The 18,886-nt window shown below is 47.2% G+C and overlaps 1 protein-coding gene across 3 annotated transcripts in view; it reads right to left on the bottom strand.

Moving 5' to 3' along the window:
* galnt7 (UDP-N-acetyl-alpha-D-galactosamine: polypeptide N-acetylgalactosaminyltransferase 7) overlaps positions 1-18,886 on the bottom strand; it is a 186,613-nt gene that overhangs the window by 14,190 nt on the left and 153,537 nt on the right. For all 3 annotated transcript variants that reach the window (XM_072515757.1, XM_072515759.1, XM_072515758.1), the window contains 4 exons: positions 13,582-13,699; positions 13,098-13,220; positions 10,244-10,462; positions 9,022-9,120 (listed from right to left, as the gene is read on the bottom strand). In XM_072515757.1, the coding sequence (XP_072371858.1) occupies positions 9,022-9,120; positions 10,244-10,462; positions 13,098-13,220; positions 13,582-13,699 (559 nt within the window). The remainder of the gene's footprint in view (positions 1-9,021; positions 9,121-10,243; positions 10,463-13,097; positions 13,221-13,581; positions 13,700-18,886) is intronic.

Genomic DNA, 18,886 nt, shown 5'->3' with positions numbered 1-18,886 from the left:
GCAGGGTAGGTGGATTGGCCACGCTAAATTGCCCCTTAACTGGAAAAAGTGAATTAGATTTTTTAAAAAATATTTTGAGTACCCAATTCATTTTTTCCAATTAAGGGGCAATTTAGCTTGGCCAATCTACCTAGCTGCACATCTTAGGGTTGTGGGGGCGAAACCCACGTAAACACGGGGAGAATGTGCAAACTCCACACGGACAGTGACCCAGAGCCGGGATCGAACCTGGGACCCCGGTGTCGTGAGGCAGCAGGGCTAATCCACTGCGCCACCGTGCTGCCCTAAAGTGAATTAGATTTATTTTAAAAAAGCAAGTGGGTTGTGGAGGAGGAGTCGGTACGGGAACGGGTGGAGGAGGCCTCATGTGAGGACACAAGTTTGGGGGCATTACTGATGGCAATTCTGCCGTTCACGCCGGCTCACTACTCCACAAGGTGGTGTCAAGAACAGGAGTAGGAGAGGGGAAGGTGTCAGAGATCTATAAGGAGCTGATGGAGTGGGAGGGAGCCCCGATAGGGTAGGTGAAGAGAAAGTGGGAAGAGCTGGGTGGGGAGTTGGAGGTCGGGTTATGGGAGAAGGCCCTGAGGAGAGTTAATGCGTCCTCGTCGTGCGCCAGGCTCAGCCTGATACAATTTAAGGTGGTCCATAGGCCACACATGACTGTGGGCCAGATGAGCAGGTACTTTGAGGGGGTGGAGGATAGGTGTGGGCGCTATGTGGGGGGTCCTGAGAGTCATGTCCATATGTTTTGGGCATGTCCAAGGCTGTGAGGTTTCTGGCAGGGGTTTGCTGACGTCATGTCAAGAGGTATTATAAATGAGGGTGGTGCCGAGTCCAGAGGTGGCAATCTTCGGTGTGTCAGAAGACCCGGGAGCCCAGGGGGGCGAGAGAGGCTGGCGTCCTGGCCTTGCCTTCCTGGTGGCCCAGAGATGGATCTTACCAGGGTGGAGGGAGTGTGGGTTAGCGAGATGGCAGGGTTTCTCAGACTTGAAAAAATAAAATTCGCCTTGAGGGGTTCGTTGCAGTGGTTTGTTCGGAGGTGGCAGCCGTTCATCGATCTCTTTGAGAAAAACTAAACTTTCAGCAGGGAGGGTGGGGAGAAAGGGAGGCATGGGAGGTGATTGGGGAAGGTGGCACAGTTTGTGTAAGCCATGTTGTCTGGGGCTTGTTGGATATATTATTATGGTTTTGTTTTTATTGAAATTTGAGGTTTAAAATTGTTAAAATTATAAATGCCTCAATAAAATATTTTCTTAAAAAAAAAGGACATGGTTGCATTTTCAAAGCAATCCAGTAGTTAGCAGTCACCATTACTGATACTAGCCTTTTATTCCAGATTTATTTATTCACTGAACAAGGTGTCTCATGGCAGACTGGTACTAAAGGTGAAGTCACACAGGATCAGAGGTAAGATGGATACAGAACTGGCTCGGTGACAGAAGGCAAAGAGTAGCAGTAGAAGGGTGTTTTTTCTGGATGGAAGGTTGGGACTAGTGGTGTTCCACAGGGATCGGTGCTTGGGCCTTTGTTATTTGTAGTGTACATAAATGATTTGTAGGGGACTTCCGGGTGCGGCGATGACCAGCTAAGTCGCACGTTTCGGCACCTCCTGTTTTAACGGACTTTTGGGCTCTTATCGGGAGCAACAACGGCAATTTTCGAAGGCTAAACCCACTGTGAGGCGACACAGAAGGGGGTCCCCCCGGATGTGAATGGACAGAAGAGATAATAGTGGCCAGATTGCAGAGGATCCTCTGGAGCAGCGGCAAAGAAGGGAAGTGAAAAGCAAGATGGCGGTGGAGGGAGGCCAGTTGGTATGGGGCCTGGAACAGCAGGAGCTCCTCCGGCGATGTGTGGAGGAGCTCAAGAAGGAGGTGCTGGCGCCGATGCTGCAGGCGATTGAGGGGTTAAAGGAGGCGCAGAAGACCCAAGAGATGGAGCTCCGTGGAGTGAAAGCAAAAGCTGCCGAGAATGAGGACGAGATACAGGGCTTGGTGGTGAAGACGGAGACGCACGAGGCACTACATAAGAGGTGTATGGAGAGACTGGAAGCCCTGGAAAATAGCTCGAGGAGGAAGAACTTAAGAATCTTGGGTCTTCCCGAAGGGGCAGAGGGAGCCGACGTTGGGGCGTATGTGAGCACGATGCTTCATACCTTAATGGGAGCTGAGGCCCCGACGGGCCCCCTGGAAGTGGGGGGAGCGTAGCGAGTCCTTGTGAGGAGACCAAAGGCAGGAGAAATACCTCGAGCAATAGTGGTGAGGTTCCACCGCTACAAGGACAGGGAGATGGTCCTGAGATGGGCGAAAAAGACACGGAGCAGCAGGTGGGAGAACCAGGTGATACGCGTGTATCAGGATTGGAGTGCGGAGGTGGCGAGAGGAGGGCGAGTTTCAATCGGGCCAAGGCGGTGTTCCACAAGAGGAAAGTGAAGTTCGGAATGTTGCCGCCGGCAAGACTGTGGGTTACATACCAGGGTAAACACCACTACTTCGAGACGGCAGAAGAGGCGTGGACATTTATTGAAGAGGAGAAGTTGGACTAGATTGGAGAAAGAGTGTTTGAAATGAAGTAGTGAGGTGGTGGTAAGGGACTGTGAATCAGATGGGGGAAAATTTTCTTTCCCCTCGAAGGGGGGGACACGAAGAAATGTGGGCGCCGGTGGGGAAGGGGAGGGGGAAGGAGAGAGGGAGCTGCGCCATCAGGGGCGGGGCCGAGAGGGAAGCGCGGGCTTTGTTCCCGCGCTATGGAAATTGTGGCGGGAAAAGGGGGCGCAGGAAGGAGGGGGCCTCACATAATGGGAGGCTAAGGATAAACGGGGGAAGCCGAGGTCAGCCAGAGTTTGCTGACTTCCGGAAGCAATATGGGGGGAGCAACTAAGCCAGAGAGGGATCTAGCAGGGGGGGGGGGGGGGGGGGGCTGTTAACTGGGTTGCTGCTGCTAAGGGGAAGGGGGAGCTGTTACGGGATGGGATGGGAGGGCACCGTCGGGGGGATAAGCGGGTGCGTGGGAACCGGGTGAGGAGCTGGTCTAAAAAAGGGGATGGCTAGTCGACGGGGGGTGGGTAAAGAGCCCCCCAACCCGGTTGATCACGTGGAACGTGAGAGGGTTGAATGGGCCGATTAAGAGTGCAAGGGTACTTGCGCACCTAAAGAAGCTAAAGGCAGACGTGGTCATGCTTCAGGAGACGCACCTGAAACTGGCGGATCAGGTCAGATTAAGAAAAGAATGGGTGGGACAGGTATTCCACTCGGGCTTGGTTGCGAAAAATAGAGGGGTGGCAATACTGGTGGGGAAACGGGTATTGTTTGAGGCGAAGACCATAGTGGCGGACAGTGGGGGTAGATACGTGATGGTGAGTGGCAGATTGCAAGGTGAGGCGGTGGTGCTGGTGAATGTATATGCCCCGAACTGGGATGACGTGAACTTTATGAAGCGTATGTTGGGGCGCATCCCGGACCTGGAGATGGGAAAGTTGGTAATGGGGGGGGGGGAAACTTCAACACGGTGCTGGACCCAGGGCTGGACCTGTCCAGATCTAGGACCGGGAGGAGGCCGACAGCGGCCAAGGTGCTTAACGGCTTTATGGAGCAGATGGGAGGAGTGGATCCCTGGAGATTTACTAGGCCAAGGAGTAAAGAGTTTTCCTTCTTCTCCCATGTCCACAAAGTGTACTTCCGGATAGACTTCTTTGTCCTGGGAAGGGCGCTGATCCCGAAGGTGGCAGGAACGGAGTATTCGGCTATAGCCATTTCAGATCATGCCCCACATTGGGTAGATCTGGAAGTAGGAGTGGAAAAGGAACAGCGCCCACTCTGGAGATTAGATATGGGGACTGTTGGCGGACGAGGGGGTATGTGTAAGGGTGAGGGGATGTATTGAAAGGTACCTAGAGATTAATGATGACGGAGAGGTCCAGGTGGGAGTGGTCTGGGAGGCGCTGAAGGCGGTGGTTAGAGGGGAGCTGATCTCCATAAGGGCCCATAAGGGGAAACAAGAGGGTAAAGAAAGGGAGAGATTGTTGAGGGAGATTTTGAGGGTGGATAGGCAATATGCGGAGGCTCCAGATGAAGGGCTATACAGCGAAAGACGGAGATTGCACACGGACTTTGACTTGTTGACCACGGGTAAGGCGGAGGCACAATGGAGGAAGGCACAGGGAGTGCAGTATGAATATGGAGAGAAGGCGAGCTGGCTGCTGGCCCAACAACTTAGGAAGAGGGGGCGGCGAGAGAGATCGGAGGGATTAGAGACGAGGAGGGAAAGATGGAACGGGGAGCGGAGAGGGTGAACGGGGTGTTTAAGTTATTTTACGAGAGGCTATATAAGGCTCAACCCCCAGAAGGGAAAGAGGGAATGATGCGTTTCCTAGACCAGCTGGAGTTCCCGAAGGTTGAGGAACAGGAGATGACAGGACTGGGAGCGCAGATTGAGGTGGAGGAGGTGGTAAAAGGAATTGGGAACATGCAGGCAGGGAAGGCCCCGGGACCGGATGGGTTCCCGGTGGAGTTCAATAGGAAATACGTGGACCTGCTGGCCCCACTTCTGACGAGAACCTTCAATGAGGCTAGGGAAAGGGGGACACTACCCCCGACGATGTCGGAGGCGACGATATCGCTGATCCTGAAAAGAGACAAGGACCCGCTGCAGTGCGGGTCATACAGGCCTATTTCCCTCTTGAACGTAGATGCCAAGCTTTTGGCCAAGGTGATGGCGACGAGGATAGAGGACTGTGTCCCTGGGGTGGTGCATGATGATCAAACGGGGTTTGTTAAAGGGAAGCAATTGAATGCTAATATACGGAGGCTGCTGGGGGTGATGATGATGCCCCCACCGGAGGGGGAGGCGGAGATAGTGGTGGTGATGGATGCAGAGAAAGCATTTGATAGAGTGGAGTGGGACTACCTGTGGGAAGTACTGAGGAGATTTGGATTTGGAGAGGGGTTCATTAGATGGGTTCAGCTCCTGTACAGGGCCCCGGTGGCAAGTGTGATTACAAATAGGCAATGATCTGACCACTTCCGACCATATAGGGGTACAAGACAGGGATGTCCCCTGTCCCCGTTACTGTTTGCGTTGGCAATTGAGCCACTGGCCATAGCGCTGAGGGGCTCTAGGAAGTGGAGGGGGGTCCTTAGAGGAGGAGAAGAGCATCGGGTGTCATTATACGCGGATGATTTGTTGTTGTATGTCGCGGACCCAGTGGAGGGGATGCCTGAGATAATGCAGACACTCAGGGAGTTTGGAGAATTTTCAGGATATAAATTGAATATGGGGAAGAGTGAACTGTTTGTGATGCACCCTGGGGAACAGGGCAGGGGAATAGACGATTTACCGTTGAGGAGGGTAACAAGGGATTTCTGGTATTTAGGGATCCAGGTGGCCGGGAACTGGGGAACCTTGCATAAGCTTAACTTGGCACGACTGGTAGAGCAGATGGAAGAGGACTTTAGGAGGTGGGACATGGCGCCCCTGTCATTGGCGGGCAGGGTGCAGGCGGTTAAAATGGTGGTCCTTCCGAGGTTTCTTTTTGTGTTCTAGTGCCTCCCTGTACTGATTACAAAGGCCTTTTCTAAGAAGGTGGACAAGAGTATTATGAGCTTTGTGTGGGCTGGAAAGACCCCAAGAGTAAAGAGGGGGTTCCTGCAGCGCAGTAGGGACAGAGGGGGACTGGCACTGCCAAGTCTAAGTGATTATTATTGGGCTGCCAACGTGTCAATGATATGTAAGTGGATGAGGGAAGGGGAAGGAGCGGCGTGGAAAAGATTGGAGATGGCGTCCTGTAGGGGAACTAGTCTGAAAGCACTGGCGACGGCGCCGTTACCGTTCACCCCGAAAAAATACACCACAAACCCAGTGGTGGTGGCAACTCTGAAAATTTGGGGGCAGTGGAGACGACATAAGGGAGTGACGGGTGCCTCAGTGTGGTCCCCGATAAGGAACAACCATAGGTTCGTCCCGGGAAGGATAGATGGGGGATTTAAATCTTGGCAGCGAGTAGGAATTGCGAAATTGAAGGACTTGTTCTTAGACGGGTCGTTCGCGAGTCTGGGAGCACTGACAGAAAAATATGGGTTGCCACCTGGGAATGCATTTCGCTATATGCAAGTGAGGGCATTTTGAGGCAACAGGTGAGGGAATTTCTGCAGCTCCTGGCGCAAGAGATCCAGGACAGAGTGATTTCGGGGCATGGGTGGGTGATGGTAGGGTGTCAGATATATATAGGGAAATGAGAGACGAGGGGGAGACGATGGTAGAGGAGCTGAAGGGAAAATGGGAGGAGGAGCTGGGGGAAGAGATTGAGGAGGGGCTGTGGGCAGATGCCCTAAGTAGGGTAAACTCGTTGTCCTCGTGTGCCAGGCTCAGCCTGATACAATTCAAAGTTCTACACAGGGCGCATATGACTGGAGCAAGGAGGAATAGATTTTTTGGAGTGGAGGATAGGTGCGGGAGATGCGCTGGAAGCCCGGCGAACCACACCCACATGTTTTGGTCATGTCCGGTATTGCATGGGTTCGGGGTGGGTGTGGCAAAAGTAATTTCAAAGGTGGTGGGGGTCCGGGTCGAACCAGGCTGGGGGTTGGCTATATTTGGGGTTGCAGATGAGCCGGGAGTGCAGGAGGCGAGAGAGGCCGATGTTTTGGCCTTTGCGTCCCTAGTAGCCCGGCGAAGGATTCTACTTATGTGGAAAGAAGCTAAGCCCCCGGGTGTGGAGGCCTGGATCAATGACATGGCAGGGTTCATAAAATTGGAGCGGATAAATTACGCACTAAGAGGTTCGGCTCAAGGGTTCACCAGGCGGTGGCAACCGTTCCTCGACTATCTCGCAGAGCGATAAGGGAAAATAGGAAAGGTAGCAGCAGCAACCCAGGGGGGAGGGCGGGGGGGGGGGGGAAAGAGGGCTCATTTGGGTCCTCAGGGGTTTTATATTAGATTTTACGAAGTTACTATTTTAGTTACTATTTCTGTTGTTTCTTATTTTGTTGTTGGCAGTTGCCGTTAGTTAGCATATTATTTATTTTTAAAAAATGATCAATGAATATATTATTACAAAGTTGTAAAATGGGAAATTTTTGTTTGATCGAAAAACTTAATAAATGATTTGCAGGAAAATGTAGCCGGTCTGATTAGTAAGTATGCGGATGGCACCAAGGTTGGTGGAGTGGCAGATAGTGTTGAGGATTGTCAGAAGATACAGCAGGACATAGATAGGTTGGGGACTTGGGCAGATAAATGGAAAATGGAGTTTAATCCAGATAAATGTGAGGTAATGCACTTGGGTAGGTTTAACATAGAGGGTAAATAAACCGCAAATGGCAAAACTCTTCGGAATATAGAAAGTCAGAGAGATCTTGGCGTGCAGGTCCACAGAACTTTGAAGGTGGCAACACAAGTTGACAAGGTAGTCAAGAAAGCATACGGAATGCTTGCCTTCATTGGACAGGGCATCGAGTATAAAAACTGACAAGTCATGCTGTTGTTGTGTAGAACCTTGGTAAGGCCGCACTTGGAATATGGCGCACAATTCTGGTTGCCATACTACCAGAAGGATGTGGAGGCTTTGGAGAGTGTAGAGGAGGTTTACCAGGATGTTGCCTGGTCTGGAGGGTGTTAGCTATGTGGCGAGGCTGAACAGACTCTGACTCTTTTCATTAGAACAACGGGGATTGAGGGGTGACCTGACAGAGATCTACTAGATTGTGAGGGGCATGGATAGAGTGGATGGGCAGGCACTCTTTCCCAGGTTGAGGGGTCAGTCACCAGGGGGCATGGATTTAAGGCCCATGGGCAAAGTTTAAAGGAGGTTTGCGAGGCAGGCTTTTTACACAGAGGGTGATGAGTGCCTGGAACGTGTTGCCAGGGGAGGTTGTGGAAGCAGATATATTTAACGGCTTTCAAAAGGCATCTCAACAAATACATGGATAGGCTGGGTCCAGAGGGATACGGCACAAGGAAGTGTTGAGGGTTTTGGCCAAGGGTGGTATCATGACTTGTACAGGCTTGGAGGGCCGAAGGGCCCGTTACTGTGCTGTACTGTTCTTTGAATTTAAATTTCACTGCATCCATCATAGGAAATGAACTCATGTCTCCAGACCATTAAGCCTGGTTTCTTAATCACCAGTCAGATAACCACTATATTACTTTCCCTAATGCGAACAATGACTTACTGACTCATGATCCACTTGTATTTACCTAACCAGAATCCTGGAAATCATCTTGTACATGCTCAAAGTGTTTTCACCACATCTGATGAACTGTGTACATTGCTGATTTCCTGACTTAAAAGGTATAAATGTGTTGGAAGCAGTTCAGAGAAGGTTTACTAGATTAATAACTGGAATGTGTGGGTTGTTTTTTGAAGAAATATTGAAGAAGCTAGACTTGATTCCACTAGAGTTTAGAAGATTCCCAAGGGTCTTGACAGAACATAGAACACTACAGCGCAGTACAGGCCCTTCGGCCCTCAATGTTGCGCCGACCTGTGAAACCACTCTAAAGCCCATCTACACTATTCCCTTATCGTCCATATCGACAGGGTGGATGTGGAAAGGATTTTTCCTCTTGTGGAATAATCTAGAACTAGGGGTTGAGGTTTAAGACTAAGGGTCGCCCATTTATGACAGATGAGGAGAAATGCTTTCTCTCAGAGTCGTGAGTCTTTGGAATTATCTTCATCAAAAGGCAGTTGAAGCAGAGTCTTTGAATATTTTTAAGGCAGAGCGCGATAGGTCATCAGTGGTAGACCGGAAAGTGGAGTTGAAGTTACAATCAATCAGCCATGATCTTATTGAATGGCGGAGTCGGCTCGAGGGATCAGATGGTCTATTCCTGCTCCTAATTCGTATGTTCATGCATTCATTCACCATCTTGGCTTATTGACTATCAAGCAAAGTAAAATATCAAAATACCAGCTCTGACTTACCTTTCACTAAATTGATATGATTATTAACGCATATGTATTTATTACAGTGAAATTCTAACTCTTTCACTCGGAACTTTGAAACTGGCAACAGTTACCTGGTTCCCTCCCATTCTGTGGCACGGTCCCAGCTCGACAAACCCACCATTGGTATGGCCCATGCTGTCGATGCAGTAATCAGATTCATATCCTCTAATCTGAAATGAAAGGCAAAAGGTCCAGAAATTAAGTGTATGGTAAATGGCATGCAATCATTAAACTATCTCTAGAATAAGTCCTCCACAATATCGCCTTGTATCGCGAAGTAGCTGGAGCCGGACAACTGGTTGGATATACTGGTAGGATTTTCTTCAATAATGCTTGCAAGCGTGACATAAAGGCCCCAGACAGTGATTATCATTGGGAGTCACTAGTTGACGATGGAGGAAATTGGCAACACCTCCTGTGTGTCCACCACGATGGCTTTGGCTACAGGGGCCACTGATGAAAACAGCAACTACCCACAATGGTACTGGATGGCTTCAGGTGCGGCACTTGTGGCAGATCATGCCTTTCAAGGATTGATCCCCTCAGCCATCGGCAAAGGTGTGCCATATGAAAGACACCCACCTGAAGTGGATTTGTTTACTGCATGACTATCATCTTTCACTGAAGGAAGAATGCTGGAAAACATTGCCCAATGATTAACGATTTGGGAAAACTTTACTCAATATTGTTTCATATTTAGAACCAGTACAATCTGGGATTATTTACTAAGATTCTGAATCGCGTTTTAAAAACATTCATATCAGGTCCTCAATGTAGATCTGGCTGCAGGTTCAGAGGTTCACAGTGCAGACTCTCTCCTCTACACCCTTTCAAATGCTCTCTCAAAACCCTCCCTCTCTTAATCCTGAAGATGGCAAGCTCAAACTGGGATAAGGTCCCAAACGTCTCCATGAAATTTCACATGAGTCTGCAGCATGTATGTAGGTAATTGCATTATCATAGGCATCATTAAATCTTGCCCTCAGCTGCTGGACCACTCTCAGCAAGCTCCTCACTTCCTGGGATTGGAGGGGGCCAAGTGAAGCACCGAGGCTGGTGTCCTAGATTGTTCCTGCAGGTCAAATCTGTCTCATTCACTTTTAGTCTCTACAACTGGCTACAGGTTAAATTCTGCACAGAGCCAGTATTGCAGCCAATCTGCAGTGTCACAAAATGTCGTAGACAGCAATGACTTTTCCTTCTGACTGTCCTTAGGAAGTATTGCCCAATAATTGCTGGGGTAATGCGACTCTCGTCATTCAATCTAGTTTGAATATGCAATAGTAACTTTACCTCTCCCCATTCTACATTTTTAGCTGGTAGTGGGTAATTGTTTGGAATGTCATAAGCTATTTCTTCCATGAACCATTTAAAACTCTTGCAGTTGTGTTCTTCACGAAACTTCTTGAGCTCAGATATATCTCCGTAAGCCATGGCTTTTGTTTCTGGACGACTTGCATAAAAATAGTCAGCATATTCATCCCACCAGACTTCTACAACACGAACATAATTCTGTAAAAAAAAAAAGCGATAAAATAATTTCACGATTAGCACACGAGAACCCAAAGGGAAAAACAATTTAACCGGAGCTGAAATAGGGCAAAAAACTTTGTTTTAAATGTGCCCATTATGAAACCAAAAACCATGGGCGGGATTCTCCGATATCGGCGCGATGTCCGCCGACTGGTGCCAAAAACGGCGCGAGTCAGTCCGGCATCGTGCCGCCCCAAAGGTGCGGAAGTCTCCGCATCTTGAGCGGCCGAGCCCTCACCTTGAGGGGCTAGGCCCGCACCGGACTGATAGGCCAGCTGGCGGGAAAGGCCTTTGGTGCCCCGCCAGCTGGCGCGAAACTGACATTGCTGGGCAGCGCATGCGCGGGAGCGTCAGCTCACGGCGTCCCCGCGCATGCGCGGTGGAGGGGGTCTCTTCCGCCTCCGCCATGGTGGAGACCATGGTGAAGGCGGAAGGAAAAGAGTGCCCCCACGGCACAGGCCCGCCCGCGGATCGGTGGACCCCGATCGCGGGCCAGGCCACCGTGGGGGCCCTCCCCGGGGCCAGATCGCCCCTTGCCCCCACCAGGACCCCGGAGCTCACCCGCGCCACCGTCCCCCGCTGTCCCAAAGGTGGTTCAATCCACGCCGGCTGGCGTGGGTCGACAGCGGCGGGACTTCGGCCCATCGCGGGCCAGAGAATGGCCAGGGGGGGGGCCCGCCAACCGGCGCGGTGCGATTCCCGCCCCCACCGAATATCCGGTGCCGGAGAATTCGGCAACCGGCAGGGGCGGGATTCACGCCGCCCCCAGCTATTCTCCGACCCGGCGGGGGGGTGGGGGGGGGTCGGAGAATCCCGCCCCATGTTTTGAAAATTTAAACTTCACTAGATAATTTAAGGACAGAAACACCAGGGCTTCAAGTTGTGTGACAGAACTTGTATATTACCATTTGGTGGAACTAGCATTTGCTTTCCAGATCCACAGATTTTCGAATGTAGGAATTTTTTCCACACATAATTAACACTTGCTCTTATTTCACATGGATGTGCAAAGCCGGATTATTGCTCTGCATGGTTCCTTCAAGATTGCTGCGCGACCTTGCTGTGCGCAGCTTAAAACGGAACATTAATTGTTTGTGGTCGGTTGGTTGCACTGTGCGGTACATTCCAGGTTACTGTGCGGCTGTACACCTGTGCAGCTTAGAGGGAATGCTTTTTAATTAAAGATGACAATCATCTCACGAGTTGGTAACCTGATCATGATCCAGCAAATCAATAGCAAGGCTAGAGAAGCTGAGTGCTCTTCCATTCAATACTTTTACATAATTGATTCGTAAAACAAGCACCAGAGATTTAGCATGCAAAGCAAGACCAAATATTTGAAAGAATGTTAGGCTAATTCTCGAACAATTAGTTAAATTAATGCATAGTTGTCTGATGATACTGTCCATTTGGAAGATGAATTAATATTGCCATCAGAGGTTGGTGATAAACTATGAGAGATGTTACTAAAAGGCTGGGTTAAGATTGACCCCCGCAGCAATGCGGTATTACCAGTTCTTACAGATGTCTGTGTGACAGAGGTAATTAAAACAGGTGCAAAATTCTTCATCTTATTAAAATGGAATGAGTATTTATATATGTCCTATGTTTTTTCATGTATGGAACAATCTGTCTGACTGTACGCAGAACAATACTTTTCACTGTACCTTGGTACATGTGATAAATCCAAATCCATTTACGTTAGTTTGTCTTCTGCAACACAGCTTTATCTAATATAATGATTTAGTCAAATAATAAGCAATTGCTGCATTTTCTGATCAGTCAGTCCACCAATCCAGATTCTTTTGTACTGCGAGATGGGGAGGAGATAGAAAATGGGTCAACAGCCACAATGGACAGTAAATGTCATCAAAGATTTGAAGTAGCAGCACAGAAATGCAACTGCTAATTATAGGACCGGATTCTCCATTTCTGCGGCTATGTGCCGGCGCCAACGGAGAATCCGTGGTGCTCCACAACGGGAAATTCGGCATGAATCCCTCACTGACTCCGCTACCGGTGCGGGGCTAGCACCGGCGCCGCCTGGAACACCCACGGATCGCCCCGACCCCACCCCCCACCCCCCATCACTCCCCCCCCATCCATAGCAGAAGGCACCTGCCAGTGGCATGGATCCCGTCTGAGTGTGCCTGTTCGCAGCCAGCACACCAGGTTCCCGACCGCAGGGACCACATGTGGTCCGCGCCGTCGGGAACACGGCCCATTGGGTGGGCGGAGCATCGTGGGTGGGCTGGCTGATGGCGCGGCAACACGCTGCGACTGTGCCAATGTGGAGGGGGCGGAGCATTGCCAACCGGTGTCAAACCGGCGTCTGGCCCGATTGTGACATTGAAGCCATTCTCTGCCCGATCGGCAATCCCTATTTTGGTCGAGTTACGGAGAATCCCGCCCATAATTTCTACATTTATAAAACATACCTAAAAATGCTCTAATATACATCTGCAAGATGCATGCACATAATGGAATTTGAAGAAAAAACTCAATTAGTGAGACCCTTGTCACATTGCAAACAGAGATCATCACATTTCCATGTAATAATTATGGAAGTAATTTTGATAAATTCTTAAAGTTGGGTGATTGGATGGATTAGTACCTTTAAAGTGGGAGATGACCCAACATGAGCAGGTGGTGGATTCCCTGCCCACCCGTGCAGACGATAAATATGCCCTACGCGAGAGCAAGGTACAAAGAGCAACTTTCCTCCGCACTGCCATATCTAGAGAGAGAGACAGAGAACAAGAGAAACAAAAAGGTTTGTTGCGTAGAATAAAAACCTTTTTGCAACAATTATATAATTGTAAAGCTTAAAAAGGTCAATTGCCCGGATGATATTTTCAGATTAGAACTGCAATCTCTACAAATAAAATCTTTCATACATTGATAGACATTCAATAACAAAAGTGCACTAATACAAAATTGTGTTGTTGTCATGCTCTGTCATTTTCTGACGTAAGTAGTTTGTGCTAACATTGAAGAGCCAATGATATTCCAGTGACAATACATTAAAAAAAAAGAGTAATTGGATTATTGATTTAAGAACAATACCTCATACTTGATTGCATTTCTTTGTACATTACCTTATAAGATATCTCGAAGTTTTCACCTCCCCAGATTTGAAGGCCAGGATCATACAGCCCAAGTTCAAAGAAGTAATCTCGTTCAATAGCGAACAAACCCCCAGCCATGGCTGGAGACCTGGGAAAGTCATCATTGGACAAATAGATAGCAAATTAGAGGTTTCCAGCAGTTTTGGTATTCTTTCTGCGCCTAACCTTTTCAGAATTGCATGCTTTACAAATTAATTTCATATAAAACTAACTTAAAGTTCCAGTGCCCTTTTTGAAAAAATTAATTTAGAGTACCCAATTCATTTCCCCCCCCCCAATTAAGGTGCAATTTAGCGTGGCCAATCCACTTACCCTACACATTTTTGGGTTGTGGGGGCAAAACCCACACAAACACTGGGAGAATGTGCAAACTCCACACGGACAGTGACCCAGGGCCGGGATCGAACCTGGGACCTCGGCGCCGTGAGGCAGCAATGCTAACAACTGTGCCACCGTGCTGTCCACCAGTGCCCTTTTTAATGACAATGCCAATTTCAGCTCAATTTCCCAAATTAAAATACTGCAAATTGTTGATCTAGAAGTGCTAGCTGGTTTGAAAGTTAGGAACCATCATTAAGTGCATAATGCAACAACATTCACATAACTTGTTATCACTTTAAAAAAATATACATTTAGAGTACCCAATTCATTTTTTTTCCAATTAAGGGGCAATTTAGCGTGGCCAATCCACCTACACTGCACAACCTTTTGGGTTGTGGGGGTGAGACCCATGCAGACACGGGGAGAATGTACAAACTCCACATGGACAGTGACCGGGGGCCGGAATCGAACCCGGGTCCTCGGCGCCATGAGGCAGCAGTAGCACCTCATATTTCCACCGTAGCAATATTTATCACAAGGAGAATAAAATTTATAAAAAGGTTTAATATTTGAGAAGATCTTACATAAAAGACACTGAAATAAAAGACACTGAAAAGCTAATACAACTTAAAAACAAGAAAATGGGAAATGCTGGAAACTCGGCATCTGTGGGAAAATCAAGCAAGTTATTGCTTCAAATGTAACCCTTGCTGAGACCCTCCAGCATTTTCTGTTCTTGTTCCAGTTAGTATAGGGCATATGCATTTTTTTGCTTTTTATTTAATAGCATTACACCTCCATTACTGGGAAATATAACTTCAACACAACTGTTTAAAAGTAAGCAAGCAAAGTAATGCAAATGTTTAACTCAGAACCTGTGTTACATTTCAACAGGAAGAATTCACTTTGCCTTTATCTTGCCCTTTGACCCCTCAAACTACCTCAGCGCCAATTGAACAATACGTGGCTTATTAGATCGGAAGATTATACATGTAGTGGAACCACATCCTGCTGATTTGAGAACAGGCAAGTCTCTTGCTTTGTTTTGTATGGTGACTAGTTTACAACTGCAAGCCTGGACCTGTTTGCATTGGTCTTCAGTTGTCATGTTCTACATCTGCACTCCTACTTCTGATTATTCAAACCTCTATCTATCCCCTTCACTTTAGTACTTTCTCCCCCAGAGCACTGTATATAAACTTCAAATATTCCTTGCTTTGTTTTAACACCGTTTAACTATCAGCTGCTGTGATACCTCCAAATTTCTCTTCTTACAGTTAAGTTTTTTTGCGTTTAACAATCTAATCTGAACCAAGTTTGTGGTCTACTTTGCTTTTAATTGATACTGAAGAACAAGTCTGATCCTTTTCATTAAAGGGTTCAGAACAGATTTCACCTCTGCTGCATGACTTGACTTCAACCATTTCATCCAATTGTAAAAGAAAAGCAGGCGACAAGAACATGCTTTTTCATCTCTTGTTCAACTTTAAAGGAAGTGATAATCCAGGTAACTATCTTGCAAAGAAAAGTCACAGGGACTCGAAACATTAACTCTGATTCTCTCTCCACAGATGCTGCCAGGCCTGCTGAGTTTTAACAGCATTTTCGGTTCTTCTTTCAAATATTTTATGGACCCCCAGCAGCTCCAGAACTTGCCCTGTCGATTTAGGACTATAAATTTCTTTTATCACTGCAAATCAAAATTAAAAACAAATATTCCACCCGGTGCAAGCACTTTTGAAATTGGAGGAATTAGAAATGTTTTACAGCAAATATACTATTGTATTATTTGCTGTGCCGACGATGAACTTAACTGGTCCCTTTTACTGACTTGAGTTTAAAGCAGGCAACGTGCAGCCCACGTTGCAACACTTGCAAAATCAGAGGTTTCACATTCTAAAACAAATATTAAATTTAACCTGTAGCTACTTTTATTAAAATAACATGATGTAAAGGAAAAATGCTGTAAAATGAAGTGCAATAAACATAATTTACAAACTATGAGTATGCAACACCCAGCTTATTTCCAGTACTAACACAGATTAGCTATGCTCATGCAAAGCTCACTTAAAAGCAGGAGAGAAAAAAAAAATCAGAAATGAAAAAGCCTTGTGGAAGTGCTTTCTTTTGAAAAGAGGAAAGAATCACATTCAGGAATGCACCTCAAAACATGGAAACACTTAGCAGCAGAACCCCATGCATGGTCACAGCTTTTCATTTGGTCAGATCTGCAGAACACCATAGTATGTTCAGGGAAGGTGGGTCCAAAATGATCAGAGCAAGGAAAGTAGAACCACAGACTCAACTTAGGTTTTTCAAGGAGAGGGAGAGTGGAAGAGAATCTCAAATCTGACACGAAGACAGCGCAGTGAACATCTAAGGATATTAGAAAGGCAGAATCAGGTTAAAGGTTGCTGCACTCACGTAATGTCAAGGAGCTAGAAAGGTGTATATCTTTTTTTGTCTACCACATTGTGCAGATTATAAGATGCATTACAGTTATTTGAAAGAACTAAATTTACGGGACATCTCTTTTTTTGCCCAGTTTAGTCGTTTTTCACACTAGAAAATTCCAATAAAAACTGAACGTCAGCACCTTGCATTTAGCTGTACATGTTCACATACTTTGACATTCAAATATTAGGCCTTTCCAATGACGCAAGGAGAATCCTGAAATCATTTGTGAGTTGACACAGTATTGTACCACATTAGCAACAAATGCATTAGTGCATTCAAAAGAAATCCCTCTTTGATGAAGATATTAACCAGCGTATATTACGACCAGTCACTACTACCAGAGGGAAATTTCAGCTCGTTCAGATTTTTGTTTTGGAAAATTCTTTACAATGTAGCTGCTATAATGGAAAGGCTGAGGGGCTGGTTTAGCACAGGGCTAAATCGCTGGCTTTGCAAGCAGACAAAGGCAGGCCAGGAGCACGGTTCAATTCCCATACCAGCCTCCCCGAACAGGTGCCGGAATGTGGAGACTAGGGGCTTTTCACAGTAACTTCATTTGAAGCCCACTTGTGACAATAAGCGATTTTCATTTTTTTTCATTTCAGAAGTGAGTGATTTTTCAAATTCTGTCATGGGATGTGGGCATTGCTAGCAAGGCCAGCATTCACTGCCTGTCCCTAATTGCCCTTGAACTGAGTGACTTGCTAAGAGTCAACCACATTGGCATGATGTCCTTTATTGCACAAAGAATGGAGTACAAGAATAAAGAAGTCTTGTACAACTAAGGATTTTGTGAGACTGTACCTGGAACAGTGTATGCAGTTCTGGTCTCCACATTTAAGAAAGAATATACTTGCACTGGATGCAATACAACAAAGTTTTATTCAACTGGTCCCTGGGATGAGGGAGCTGTGTTATGATGCAGCAGAGTAAATTGGACTTTGATTCTCTGGAGCTTAGAAGGATGAGAGGCAATCTCATTAAAACCTACAAACTTCTAATGGAATTTGATAGGACGTTTAAAGAGTTTCTGCAGGTTGGCGAATCTAAAGCATGGGGCCACATCCTCGGGATAAGTGGCCAATCATTTAGGACTGAGAGAAGAAAAATTTACTTAATTCAAAGGGTTCAGTCTTTGGAATTCTCTACTCCAGAAGGTTGTGGATGCTCCATTACAGAATACATACAAGGCTGGAATAGGGAGATTTTTGATTTCTCATAGAATTAAGTAATAATGAGGAGAGGGCAAGAAAATGGAGTTGAAGACCAAGATCAGCCATGATCGTATTGAATAGCGGAGCAGGCTTAGTGGTCCTTGTGGTCTACTCCTGCTTCTATTTCTTTTTCTTATGTTTTTATTGTTGTAGGCCTGGAGTTACAAGTAGACCAGACCATGAAAGGATGGCAGATTTCCTTCCCTAAGACGATAAGAAATAGGAACAAGAGTAGGCCATTAAGCCCCTCAAGCCTGCTCTACCATTCAATAGGATCTTGGCTGATCCAACATTCCTCACGTCCACTTTCCTTTCCCCACAACCCTTGATTCTCTTACTGAGCAAGAATATAACTATCTCAGCCTTAAATATACACAAGAACTCGGCCCCCACAGCTCGCTGTGGCGAGGAGTTCCAAAGACCCACAACCCTCAGAGAGAAGAAAGTCCTCCTTATCTTGGTCTCAAATTGGCATGCCTTTATTCTGAGGCTATGACCTCTGGTCCTAGAGTCTCTCATGAGGAGAAACATCCTCTCAGCATTTACCTTGCCACCACCCTTAAGAATCCTCCATGTTTCAATAACAAAACTTCTCATTCTTCTACATTCCAATGAGTAGAGTCCCAACCTGTTTAACGTTAGCTCATAAGGCAAGCCCTCCATACCAGGGATCACCCTAGTGAACCTTCTCTGAACCACCTCCAATGAAATAATATCTTTGTTTAAATAAGGGGACCAAAACTGCTCACTGTACTCCAGATGTGGTCTCACCCAGTACCTTGTACAGTTGCATTAAGATTTCCCTACTCCTATGCTTGAAATAAGGGTGGCAGAATGGTCAGCACTGCTGCCTCACAGCTCCAAGGACCCGGTTTCAATTCTGGCCTCGGATGGCTGCCTGTTTGCACTTTCTCCCTATCGGTTTCCTCCGGGTGCTCCGGTTTCCTCCCACAGTCCAAAAATGTGCAGGTTAGGTGGATTGGCCAGGCTAAATAGCCCCTTAGTGTCCAAAGGTTAGGTCGGATCACTGGGTTATGGGGATAGGGTGGAGGCTTGGGCTTAAGGTGGGTGCTCTTTCCAAGGGCTGGTGCAGACTCAAATGGGAGAAATGGCCTCCTTCTGCACTATAAATTCTATGCCTTCCTGATTATGCTTGCCTTCATTAGCCGGGGCATTGGGTATAAGAATTGGCAAGTCTTGTTGCAGCTGTATAGAACCTTAGTTAGGCCACACTTGGAGTATAGTGCTCAATTCTGGTTGCCACACTACCAGAAGGATGTGGA

The sequence above is a fragment of the Scyliorhinus torazame genome, chromosome 9, assembly GCF_047496885.1.
Source record: "Scyliorhinus torazame isolate Kashiwa2021f chromosome 9, sScyTor2.1, whole genome shotgun sequence".
Taxonomy (NCBI): domain Eukaryota; kingdom Metazoa; phylum Chordata; class Chondrichthyes; order Carcharhiniformes; family Scyliorhinidae; genus Scyliorhinus; species Scyliorhinus torazame.
Note: the sequence above shows the minus strand (reverse complement) of the source record. Positions and strands in the feature narration are given on the sequence as shown.